Source organism: Coenobita brevimanus, chromosome 29, assembly GCF_032717465.1.
Source record: "Coenobita brevimanus isolate Jiangsu-jjx chromosome 29, ASM3271746v2, whole genome shotgun sequence".
Lineage (NCBI taxonomy): Eukaryota > Metazoa > Arthropoda > Malacostraca > Decapoda > Coenobitidae > Coenobita > Coenobita brevimanus.
The window spans coordinates 36,585,953-36,599,827 of NC_136982.1; the positions used below are offsets into that span (position 1 = coordinate 36,585,953).

Here is a 13,875-nt window from a genome sequence, read left to right on the forward strand (position 1 = left end):
GTCCGTCCGGGTCCGAGGCGCTTTGTTCGCTTTTTTAGTTAGTTCTCTTTACGGGGTGGGGCACTAACCCACCAGCCCCCAAATAGCCCGACTCATCATTTATTCGTGCCAGCAGATCTCCATCCTAGCCCAGTTGGGTAGGAGAAACCACAACCTTGGCAACTGTATTGTGAGTCAACCCACTTGTAGCCAGCAGTTTGGAAGAGCTCCTGATACATCTCATTTGTCAGTCCTGGTTCAGTACAGCTGGAAAAAAAGTTTAGTACAGCTGAAAAATTCTCAGTGGACTCAGAGGTGTTTGATAAATCAGAAGTCTGATATATTAGGGTTCAGTAAAGCAGGGTTTTACTGGATGACCAAAGCCTTGATAAAGCACTCTGACTGGATGGGGCTTATTAAGGTTTGCATCTAGTGGGCTTTTGGGGTTCATTGCTCACATAATGGCATTCAGGTAAGCAATCCTGATCAACATTGACTTGAATGTCAATACAGAGCAACCCTGTGTCCCTACAAACCTGATGGGACTAGAAAAGATTGAATGATGGATAGATATGGAATGAATATGTTTAAAATTAGCAGCACAGTATGCTGGTAGTATACAGCTGGAGTGGACTTGAATACACCACCTCCAGAGCAACTTCACATTGTTTTAACATCTCAGACCTTAAAGGTCTGGGAGTCTAATCAAGGCCCTGCTTAGGGTACATAGCTTTAAGACATTACACTCTTCAGGCCAGCAAATTGTATCCTATCATTTGTGAAGGCATCAGCTTGCCTACATGCACCAGCCTTGGTCACCCAATGGTGGCTCATCATGCTGCACAATCTCTGGTAACCTCCCTATTCAGTCCCTTATCCCTGAGGTCACACTCTGTGACCTCATCCTAGGTTGGTTTTGGTCTGACTCTCACAGCACTACCCCTAGACTTTAACACGTCTCACCTTCTGCATGCAATTATCATCCTCCATCCTCTCAGCATTCCCAGACTATTTCAGTCTATCCCTCCTCATCACAACACCAATACATTTAAGTCCCATCCTTCCTCTCAACTCTTCAATTGCTGTCCTAGTCCTCCAGGCCCCCACATTGAAGAATACACTACACACCCATTTAATGATAGGCATTTCTATATGTTTGAGACTGTGAATATCCTGTATCTTTACTGCCTAGGTCTCACTACCATACAACATTACACTCCTAACACATGCCACATACAAAGAGCTCTTAGCATGGAGGGAGAGCCCTCTCAGTGGTAGGAGAGGCAACAGCCCACTGAACTTCCTCCAACCACTCTTTACCTTAGCTGCAAAGCTACCTCCAGCCCCTCCTCCCACACGCAGCATGTCTCCCAAATAATAGAACTCCACCACACACTCAAGAGACTCTCCAGCAGGATCAGTCCTTTCACATCTTACAATCACTACATTCTCTCCCTGACACACCACACACACAAAGTCAGCAATATTTTGCAGCCTGCCTGTAATACCACTACATCCTATATGCACCCACTTTTTACAAACACAGCAGGAGATGATGTTTCTTCACACATCTTGGTGGGAAACCGTGAATGGTCACACTTTCCACTTTGACATTATTCCCACCAGCCCTAGATATCATCACTTTTGTTTTACCTGCAATTACTCTCAACCTTATGTGCCCCATTCTGTTTGTCCATTTCCTAAATCATTGTTCTTCCTCCCTTTCATTCTCTACAGTCAACACTAAGTCAGCTGCATACGACATCTCCCGCAGGAGTCCGTTTCTGAAGTCACATGAGAGAGCCTCAAGGACCATAATGAATAATAAAGGGCTTGAGACTGACCCTGGTGCATGTCATCATTCATGGAAAACTCATCACTTAGATTTCCATTCACTCTTACTTGGGTGTGAGTACCCACATACTTTGTCATAAGATTTCCATTCACTCTTACTTGGGTGTGAGCACCCACATACTTAGCCATAACCACTCTAACTAGCAACTTCTCTATCCCAAGCTTTCTCATTGCCCACTTCACCACCTCCCTAGGGACTCTGTCGAAGGCCCTTTTCAAATCAACAAAAACCAAATACAGCTTCCTTTTCCTTCTTGTATATTTTTCTTGAATTTGTCAGACATTGAATATGGCATCATTGGTCCTTTTACCTGGCATAAACCCAAACTGCATCTCATCGATATTGACCCTTTCCCTAATCATCCCTTCTAGGACTCTCTCCATTACCTTCATTATCTGATCTAAAAGTTTTATGCCTCTATAGCTTCCTCTTTTCAGAACAGCATCCTTCCTCATATACACATTTACAATCACACCTTTCAGCCAGTTATCTGGACGACACACTCATATATAATCGTATTTATCAAATCTGTAACTAAACCCTCTTCTGTATCTCCTGAGGCCTTCAGCATTTCAGGAGTCAATTCAGAACTCCCCCCCCCCCCCTTGCCAGTCATAGTGCTCTCTCCAAGTGTCCTTAAAGTCCTCATTGCCCACCACTACCTTTCCTTCACCATACCTTACACACTTGTGATATCTGTTTTCCCTCTTCATCTGATTTGCCACCTTAAATTCATTATTCTTCCTTTCAGTGCTCAGAGTTTGCCCTGTATACCTCCTTTTTAGCTCTACACTTGGCAGGCAAGTATTCCTCTCTGTTACCACTCTTTTCCATTCCTGGAAAAGGCTTCTTTTCTCCTTAACGGTGGCCTATACACCCTCATCCCATCACATTGTTACCTTATATCTTGGAGGGCCCCTTGTCTGTCCTCACACTGAGTCAGTAACTCTCAAGAGATTGTTCTTGAGAGTTCTGTACTGCTCGTTAACACTTCAGTCAACAGCTCCCAGTTCATCCACTACTCTATTCATCTCATTATAGAAGGCATCGCTTACTGCTTGGTTTATCAGCTTCCATATTTTCCTCCTGGGTGCATAAGTCCTCTTCTTCATCATCCACTCATTCAACACCATGTTGCATATCAGTACAGTAATTTGTGTTGCAGCACACATTCTTCACTGTGCATAATTTTAACCTGCTTCATCAACCTTCTATCAGCCCTCCTGATCAGGAAATAGTCAGTCTGGCTATGATTACCCCCAGACTCATATGTAATCTGCTTGCTTAGTCTTTTCTTAAAATGTTTGGTACAGACAGTCATGTTCATTGCTTCCCCAGATTCGAGTATGCTGTCCCCTTTCGCATTCTTTGTACCATATATGCATCCTCCATGAACTCCTTTGTATTCCTGAGCAGCTTCACCCAAAAGACAATTTAAATCCCCACTCAGTGAGAATTTCATCATCCCTTGTACCACCAACCACATGTTTTAAGAGATCCCCAAATCTATCTTTTTCTTCATCATCCAAGCCACCCTGTGGAGCATTATCTGATATAACTGAAATCATGAGTTAACCAAGTAATATTTTCACTGTTATAATCCTTTTATTTACTCTCATTACATTCATGACACAATCTACCCATTTCACATCAACTAGCACACCCACACCTCCATATCTATCTACACTTCCCTGTAATTAGTAACACCTCACATCCCCTAGCCCCATCACAACATGGTACTTAAAGGCCGCTACACTCCACAAACACTCTTCTTACAGACCTTACACTAAGATTTTTTGATGGCATCAATTTAGCTGGGCCACTACACAGACCACTTCTAGTCATGCTAGACTTTAGCAAAGCTTTTTATACCATTGCCAACCACAAGCTCACAAAATATTAAAGACAAACATGCACAATAACACAAAAAGATGGTTGGCAGACTATTTAGCAGGCAGATGTGTACATGTAACTTTTGCCGCTCAGTCATTAAATATCAGAAACATCAAAAACGGCATCCCTCAAGGATCTGTTTTGTCAGTTACACTCTTTAACTTATACATGCATGACATACCCACATCCCACACACTACAATACACATAGCCTCCTGTGCAGGTGACATAACATTTGCATGTACAGTGGGGCACCAATTTTCGCACCTAATTGGGTCCAAAAATAATGCGCGAAAGTGGAATTAGCGAAAGTTGGGGCATTGTCTTTATGGCAAAAAGGCTAATTGGTTCCCGGTTATCCTAAAGTAACATCAGATTTTCATTTTCACTTGCAATACAGTACATCAAATCACTATTGTACATTGCATTGTGAGATACAAACAATAAAAACTGTACAGTACACATTATATGAGGAGAAACATACCACAGAGACCAGGTTGAGGTGTTTAATGGATGTTGGGGGTAAGTATCCGAGGCGCGTGGTGGGCTTATTTAGCCACGCCAGACATATTGGCGCCACCTCTTGCTGCCTCGCTACCACTCTCTCTCACTGTTTTTTGCGCCCTTGTCCATGTGCTCAACTCTTCCTTTTAATTTCATTATTATACTGCCGTTTCTTCACTCCAACACGATACTCTCTTTTAGCCTTGGCCTTTCCTCCCGACTTTGAATGTCCCGGCCACTTTTTATCACCACCACTGCCTCCCGGCCCTCCCCCCACACCACCAGGCTCTCCCCCCACACCACCAGGCCCTTTCCCCACACTACCAGGTATTGTAGAGGCCATTGAACCGTGAGAATCCAACACAATGGAGCTAGCACGCTCGTACACAATGGCGGGAATGGGTGGACAGAGTGTTGACATGACGTCATTCAAGATGGCGGTGGGTTGCGGGCGGGCGGTGCAGGAAATTCAAAGTTCAAAATATTGTCCCAAACCCAAAATTTGTGCGCGAAAATCGATTTTTTTCAAGCAAAAGTGGAAGTTAGGGAATATTTGGTGCATGCCGCGAAAGTGGATTCCGCGAATCCTGCTGTAGCGAAAGTTGGTGCACTACTGTACACATCCAAATGCAAACACAGCTGCACACATCCTCCAACCTTACTTCAACACACTACATGAATGGTTCACCACAAACAGACTCACAATAGCCCCAGCCAAATCTCCATTGACCCTTCTCAAAAGTTGGATAACATGAATGTGGTCACATTCCATATCTTACCATAAACAACACTCCCCTACCACACACACACACACACACACACACACACACACACACACACACACACACACACACACACACACACACACACACACACACACACACACAGTCCTTGGTGTAACATACACTACATCAGTGTCATTTAAACAACACATCACATGCATTAAAAATAAATTAACACCAAGACTCAGCGCCCTAAGGTCACTTGCCGATACAAAATTCGGACACAACAAAGAAACCACCACCACAGTATACAAACATTCATGATGAAGAGTGAGAGAAGAGTTCTGGACAGATGTGGAAGTGTGCATGGAAAAGTTTGGAAGGAATGAGTGTTTTTGATTGGTGATATAAATGGTAAAGTTGGGAATGTGAAGGTGCATGGAATAGTTGGTGAGTGGGGTGTGCCTGCTGATATAGATGAGAATGGGAGTGCGTTAGTGGACATTTGTGCTGGGAGGGGGTTGGTGATAGCCAATACCCTCTTCAGGCATAAAATGATCCACAGGTATACATGGCGAGTGATGAGAAGGGTGGGTGGTGAACTGAATGAAAGGAAGGCAATGATTGATTATGTGTGTGTGGATGAAAGGATGCGAAGATGTGTAAAGGATGCAAGAGTGTATAGAGGTTGAGGGAGTGGACTTTCTGACCACTACTTTGTGGTGGCCAGAATTAGAATGCAAGTAAGATGGAGGAATAGAAGAAGGGAAAGACGAGAGGAAGGAGTATTTGTGAGGAGAGTGGAAAGGTTACAAGAGGATGAGAAAAAGGCAGAGTATAAGAGAGAAGTGGAGGAACGATTGGGCAAATATGAATTGGAGCAGATGGGAGACATGGAAGGTGTGTGTAAGATATTTACAGAAGAAATATGTGCAGTATGTGATGTGGTGTGTGGAAGGAAGAGAAGACGGAGGGGGGTGCAAGGAACAGCGTGGTGGACTGAAGAGGTGAAACAGGCTGTGGCACAAAAGAAGAAAGCATACAATGAATGGATGAGAAATAGGGGTGTGGAAGAAGTTGAGAGGCAGAAGAGAGAGTTATATGTGGAAAGAAAGAGAGAGGTGAAAAGATTAGTAAGAGAGAGTAAGAAGAGAGTGGATGAGGAATTTGGAAGGAATTTGAGTGTAAAGTGGAGGGACTGTAAGAAAATGTTCTGGAGAGAAGTGAAAAGAGTAAGACAGGGTGGAAGTGAAGTTAGCAGGGGAGTGAAAGATAAAAATGGTAGATTACTAGTGGAGAAGGGAGAAAAAGTGAACAGATGGAGAGAGCACTTTAAGGAATTGTTGAACGTAGAGGATGGAAGTAATGCGAGTATAAGTGGCTGGGGAATGGCTGGGAGAAGGAGAGAGGTGAGAAGACAGGAAGAAATCAGTAGGATAGAAGTTGTGGAAGCAATGAAGAAAGTTAAATCGGGGAAAGCCCCAGGAATTGATGGAGTGTGTGGTGAAATGCTGAAGCACGGGGGAGAGATAGTAGTAGAATGGATGTGGAAGATGTGCATATTGGCCTGGGAGGAAGGTAGAGTCCTGGAGGATTGGAAGTCAGGTATAATTATTCCCTTGTACAAAGGAAAAGGGGAAAAAGAAGTGTGTGGTAATCATAGGGGCATTTGTCTTCTTAGTGTAATAGGAAAAATGTATGGTAGGATACTTATTGACAGAGTTAGAGAAAGAACAGAGAAATTAGTTGGAGAAGAACAGGGAGGCTTTAGGAAGGGAAGAGGTTGTGTAGATCAGATATTCATTCTTAGATCTTTAGTGGAAAAGTTTCTAGAGAAGGGCAAGAAGTTGTATGCGGCTTTCATGGATTTGGAGAAAGCATATGACAGGGTGGATAGACAAGGATTGTGGAAAGTGTTAAGAATATATGGAGTAGATGGGAAGTTGTTGAATGCTGTGAAGAGTATGTACGATGGTGCGAAGGCTGCAGTGCGTGTGGATGGTGAACTAAGTGAATTTTTCTCTTTGAAAGTTGGTTTGAAACAGGGATGTGTCATGTCTCCATGGTTGTTCAATCTGTACATGGATGGGGTAATAAAAGAGGTTCAAGGTAGGGTAGTGGATGTTGGAGTGCCCTGGTGAGAGAGGATAGTGTTTGGAAACTCCCTGTACTGTTGTTTGCAGATGATACTGTGTTGTTGAGTGAAGACGAAGGGGAGCTGCAAGGTTTGGTGGACGAGTTTGAGAGAGTGTGTAAGAAACGGAATCTAAAGGTGAATGTAGGGAAGTGTAAAGGGATGGTCTTTGAGAGAGGTGAAGTTAGTGAATGTACAGCGAGGTTGGATGGTGAGGAATTGGAAAATGTGAGTACGTTTAAGTACATGGGTAGTGTGATGAGTAAGGATGGAGGTTTGGAGGGTGAAGTGCTTGAAGGGGTACAGCAGGGAAGAAAGGTTGCTGGTTCTTTGAAAGCAGTGATAAGAAACAGGGAAGTGAGCATGGAAGTGAAAAAGTTACTACATGACAGTATTGTGATACCAACTCTAACGTACGGAAGTGAAGCTTGGACATTGTTGGAAGTCAAGAGTGAGGGCAGTGGAAATGAGTTATTTAAGAGGAGCCTGTGGAGTCACGTGGAGAGACAGGCTGACAAATGAGGATATAAAGGAGCGTTGTGGTGTGGATGTGGATGTGATAGGAAGCGTTATGAGGAACACACTGAGGTGGTTTGGCCATGTGGAGAGGATGGAGGGTGAAAGACTGACGAAGAGAGTGTATGCGAGTGAGGTGGAGGGGGGAAGAGGGAGGGGGAGGCCGAGGATGAGATGGAGGGATGGGGTGGAGAGGTATATGAGAGAGGGGGGTGTGAGTTGGGAGCAGGGCAGTGGAATGGCGGGGGACAGGGTGACTTGGAGGCGATTTGTTTGTGGCCACCCCAAACGGGAATGAGGCGTCTGGCAATAGATAGATAGATAGAACACCAAGACTCAGCGCCCTAAGGTCACTTGCCGATACAAAATTCGGACACAACAAAGAAACCACCACCACAGTATACAAACAGTTCTTACATTCAGTGATGAACTATGCAAGCCCTTCTTGGGCTTCTAACTTCACTGAGACACACACCAATGTCTCATCCTCTTCAAGCCCACAGTTGGGGGTGGATGGACATTGGTTACAAGATAGTGACAATGTGAGATAACTTTTACCTGGTCGTGGTATAACAGTATGCTGCCTGGCTCTCACCTGGGAGTCCCGGGTTCGATTCCCTGCATATTGGTAATATATTGGATGATTTGATTCCCGGCATATTGGTAACATATTGGATGATTTTTCCTGCGTACAAAACAGGTTTCTCTCTTCATTCAAACTTGCCATAAGTGCTTGGGTTAGATTAAAAGCATCTACTTTGCCCGAGTCCCAGGGGATTATCTCATCCTCTTCAGGCCTACAGTTAGGGGTGGAAGGACATTGGTTACAAGATAGTGACAATGTGAGATAACTTTTACCTGGTCGTGGTGTAGTGGTATGCTGCCTGGCTCTCACCTGAGAGTCCCGGGTTCGATTCCCAGCATATTGGAAATATATTGGATGATTTTTCCTGTTTGGCCATGTGGAGAGGATGGAGGGTGAACGACTGACGAAGAGAGTGTATGTGAGTGAGGTGGAGGGGGGAAGAGGGAGGGGGAGGCCGAGGATGAAATGGAGGGATGGGGTGGAGAGGTATATGAGAGAGGGGGGGGTGAGTTGGGAGCGTGGCAGTGAAATGGCGGGGGACAGGGCGACGTGGAGGCGATTTGTTTGTGGCCACCCTGAATAGGATTGAGGCATCTGGCAATAGATAGATAGATAGATAGATTTTTCCTGTGTACAAAACAGGTTTCTCTCTTCATTCTAACTTGCTGTAAGTGCTTGGGATAGATTAAAAGCATCTGGTTGCCCGAGTGCTAGGGCATTATCTCATCCTCTTCAGGCCCACAGTTGGGGGTGGAGGGACATTGGTTACAAGATAGTGACAATGTGAGATAACTTTTAGCTGGTCGAGGTGTAGTGGTATGCTGCCTGGCCCTCACCTGAGAGTCCTGGGTTCAATTCCCAGCATATTAGTAATATATTGGATGATTTTTCCTGTGTACAAAACAGGTTTCTCTCTTCACAACATACACTCCTCGAAAGCTCTGTGGGAAAGCTTGGTCTTGGCCTTCCTTAGGGACTTGAGGCTGTTTTGCCAGACTGCCTAAGGAACAATTACTACTACTACACTTCCCTGTCAAAATAGCCTATATGTACAGTCCTTCCCAGCATATACTGTAGAAGATTTTATTTTGAAACCTGTCAGTTCTTCCTAAAGGAGAAACTTAAAGGAAAAAGTAGATTGGTTTAGTAGACAGCAAGCAGTTAAAAAAACAAGTAAGACAATGGACATTTGAATATGGCTGGATAAAGCTAGCTGGCACACTTGTGGTGTTTACGATGGTTGTCCTCAGTTTGGTGGCTGGCAACCAGTCTGAGAGGCTTCAAAGCCTTTCTTGGAAAGGAATGTTACTTAAAACTGTCTTTATTACAAACTCTTTGGAGGGGTTTCATGTAACCTTTTACATATTGTAGTTTTTACTAACCCCCTCCTTCATCTAGTGAGTAGTAAGATGTTCTCCTCAACCCTGTAGTGGTAGTTGGTGGCTGTAAATGGCTTACAAGCTGTGGATGCCATTACTGTCAAGTGATGAAGGAAAGTAAAATGTTGTTGACTACAAAAAACTTATTAGCAGTTAAAATGAGACTAATGTGTATATGTATTATTATACCCACTGAGGGTCTAAGCACTTAAAATTTCTGTAAATATCATGTACTGTAGTAGTTTGATATAAATATCCAGATTATTTGGAATGAAATGTGTCTTTATGAAGTTGAAACCTTGACCACATTAGCCTGCAGTAATCCCATGTCTCTACCCACCGGAGCCCCAGTGCAGTGCATCTTTTATTTATGCCCATTATTTAAAACAGCTTTCTGTAGGGAACATTATTAACTGAAGGATATATTTTTAAAGACCTGCTGTGCAGTTTTAGGTTGACAGTTTAGAAGGTTATGTAGTATAAATAATTTTTAGAGCATGACATAAGCAATATTTGGTTAACCATGCTCATATCAGGGATGTATCTTAATCCTTTTCAGTTACCATGCTTTTTAGTTAATTGAACCACTCTACAATACTTACCTACTCAGAATGTATAAATCACTGATATGTTGGATTATCCACAGGGGTGAATATTTTGTGTTTGATCTGTATGAGCGACCGCCAGAGGTGAAGAAAAGAGAGTGGAAACAGCAAAATTTTCACTACGACAACGTGATGTATGCCATGTTAACACTGTTCGCTGTCCAGACTGGGGAAGGATGGCCACAGTAAGTTTCTCTCTCTCTCTCTCTCTCTCTCTCTCTAATTTATCTAGAACCAGAAAGTTTAATCCTGGAGGGGTTTGCCCAGTACAAATTGTCTTTAAGTTGTCCTATCCTGTGCTCTGTCTTTCTCATACCACTCATATTCATATATCTTGCCACTCTGTCATTCCATTTCACACTTCATCTCTCTCTCCCCCAGTTTTTTTTTTATTTAAAGAAATAAAGTATATTATTATTTAGGAAGGAAAGTTTCTGTAAAGTATGAGATCTGTCGAAAAAGACACCAAGCTTTTTAAATAGTGCACTAATTAGTTGGTGTAGCATAATTGCAATGGAATTGCTCTGTAGTAGCGACTTTGAGCTTTAGTCTGACACTAGCCACATCACACCTTGTCACTCAGTCATCAAGCTACACCCACTTGAGTGAACATGTGTTTAGTGCACTTGAATTTTTTTCTCTTCTATCATCTGAAATCAGTGACCATTCAGGGTGACTTTCAACTCTGGAACAAAAAAAAAGTCTGCAGGGACCAAATTTAGAGAGCAGGACAGCTGGGGGATGACAGTCATCTTGTGCTTCGCCAAAAAGTCTCCAATAAGGAGCAACATGTGAGCAGGTGCATTGTCATGGTGCAACATCCAGGTATTGTTTCTCCATACCTCAGGCCTCTTATTGCCCCCCTCAAATGCTTCAGGACATCCAAGTAAAACTCTTTATTGACTCTCTGGCCACCTGGTACAAACTCATGATGAATCACATCCTTCCGGCCAAAAAGGATGATCAACATCATCACATTTTAGTGACTCTGACGCGCTTTTTTTTTGGTCGCGGTGACAGTTTTCCAACTCACTGGGATGGCTACCTTTTTGTTTGACAGCATAGTGATACACCCACATTTCATTGTCTTTTGTGACATTTTTCAGAAAGTTTTCATCAGCATTCAAACAATCAAACAGCTCCAGACTGACTGTGACACGGTTCTCGTCTTGCTCATCTATTAGCAGACACAACACAGATTTTCCAGCAACACAATGCATTTTCATTTTTTTTGTTAAAATCATGTGACATGAACTTTTAGAGATTCCAACTTCTTCAGAAACTTCACAGACAGTTTTCATCAGCAGTCAGACAGCTCCAGACTGACTGTGACACAGTTCTCATTTTGCTCATCTGTTAGCTGATGTGGCACAAATTTTCTGGAAACACATCTTCAGTTTTTTGGTTGAAATCTTGTGGCATGAATTTTTACAGATGTCTACTTCTTCAGAAACTTCACAGACAGTCAGGTGACGATTTTCATGGATCATATTACCTACTTTCTCAGTGTGATCGTCATCTTGATGTAGAAGGCCATCCAGATTTGGGATCATCTTCAGTGGATGTTCTTCCCAATTAGAACCGCCAGAACCACTTGTGACATTCCGTGCAGCTCAGGCAATCCTCACTATAAGCCACATCTACCATTGAAAAAGTTTATACAAGCTTTTCTCAATTTGCAACAGAATTTCACGCAAACACATTGCACTTAATGATTCTCCGTTGTTCAGCTTGCAACAGATCACCATGTGCACTAAACACACGTTCACTCAAGCACATGTAATTTGATGACTAGGTGTTGTAGCGTGATATAGTTAATGTTAGACTATAGCCCAAAGTCGCCGCTTCACAGCTCTCCCATCATGATCACGTTACGTTATGCCACGCTGGCTAGTGGTGTGCTCTTTAAAAAGCTCAGTTTCTTATTGAACATACCTCATACTCACAAAAAGGAAACTATTCTGGAAAGAATTGTGCAAATGTAGGAATGAGTGTGGAAAAAAAAAGTGTAAAAATGAGTGGGATCAGTGCCGCTTAATGGTAGAGCGCCTGACTCTGGGCCGAAGAGTCATGAGTTCGCGCCACACCCGGGTAAACTGCCGTGCCAAGAGAGGTAGTGTTCTCTGGCCACCTAGCTAGTTGTAGCAGTTGTGTCTCGGTGTGTTAGAGCACTCTGACCAAAGGGTCGGAGGTTCAAGTCCACCCAGGGGTAGACATCAGGAAGGGGCATCTGGTTATAAAGTGTTATACATTCCAAAACCTAAGTCCTCTACTCAGGGGCAATGCCTTAGCCCTCATCAACAAAAGGGGACATGATGTTGGTTAAAAAAAAAAAAAAAAAAAAAAAAAAAAAAAAAAAAAGCAGATCAATTTGGTGTTGCACAGAGAAGGATTGTGTTGCTGGAGAATGTGAAACTGGGAAAGTGAATAAAGTGAAGAGGTTGAAGAGTGGAAAGATATCTGGTATTGTACACTATGTGCTGAGTTGATAAAATATGGTGGAGGGAGTGGAATGAACTGGAAATATACCAGAAACCATGGTTGACTGGAATTATACCAGGGAAGTAGAACAGGTGTGTATACTTGCAGAAGAGCTAATGTAACTGAAGTGAGTGCAACAATTGTCTTTGGATGAGTTGCTGAGTGTTCTTTGAGTGAGCTAAAAAATACTGAAGTATGGTGCTGGATAGTGGCACAGGTCTGGGACAGTATAATTAATTGAGATCATATGCATAAAATTACTGTTGGCCTTACAACCATCACAAAGTATGCTGATGCTGATGTTAGTAATGGCAGTGAGTTGCAAGATTTTATGTTGCAAATGTATATACAATGCACCACAGGCAAATATATTTCTGTACCAGAAAAACAGTAATTTTCAGGAGGACTGTAGCATTTTTCTTTGGAAGTAATTTAAACTAGACTTTATTAACTCTCACGTCTGATATATTGTCTTCCTAAATGAATCCCAGACAGAACAAGATAGCCACATATTACCACATAATACAGTTTACTTGAAAAACTTTTCCATGCTTTGACTCTTTCCTTGTTTGACCTACATATGACCCACCACTTAGAGGTGGTGTCCACATTTTTTTTTTTTTTTTTCCCTTTGGATCCAAATATGACCTGTTCACTGTAATTGCATATAGAGATTAATATTGATGGAAAACTCCAAGACATTTGAAATCAGTGAGGGAAAGCTATACTAAAGTAATTATAAATTGCACCAGTGACACTGAGGAGTTCTGGCTGCTTCATAGTACTGTTGCTAAAGAGTTGGGGGAAAAGCCCCAGCCTTAACACATCAGATAGATCCCCTCCCCACCCCATCACCCCACTAGTTGTTGTGGGCTAGGTGACTGCCACCTTAGTATTTGTTAATTTAATCCTTTTGCTGATATAATTAACTGGGGTGTGTTGAAGTGTATTTTCGTGAGGTGTTGCACAGTGAAGTGTGGTAAGGTGTTGTGTAATGAGACTTAATGTAGTCAGTTGTTTTGTGGTGAGGTTTAATGTAATAATCTGTTGTATACATGGATGTGGTGTGGTAAGGTTTTGTATAATGGGCTATGGTATATTGAGGCATGATGTAGTGAGGTGTTTACTGAAATGTTGCATGAGGTGTGGTGCAATGAGATATGATGTAGTGAGGTATGGGATATTGAGGTATGATGTAGTGAGATGTGGTGCAGTGAGGTGT

The 13,875-nt window shown here is 42.7% G+C and overlaps 1 protein-coding gene across 1 annotated transcript in view; it reads left to right on the top strand.

Annotated features, from left to right (window-relative positions):
* Positions 1-13,875, top strand: part of cac (calcium voltage-gated channel subunit cacophony) — a 2,326,612-nt gene that overhangs the window by 1,248,779 nt on the left and 1,063,958 nt on the right. Inside the window, exon 29 of the mRNA XM_080268748.1 lies at positions 10,214-10,357. Coding sequence (XP_080124874.1) covers positions 10,214-10,357 — 144 coding nt within the window. The remainder of the gene's footprint in view (positions 1-10,213; positions 10,358-13,875) is intronic.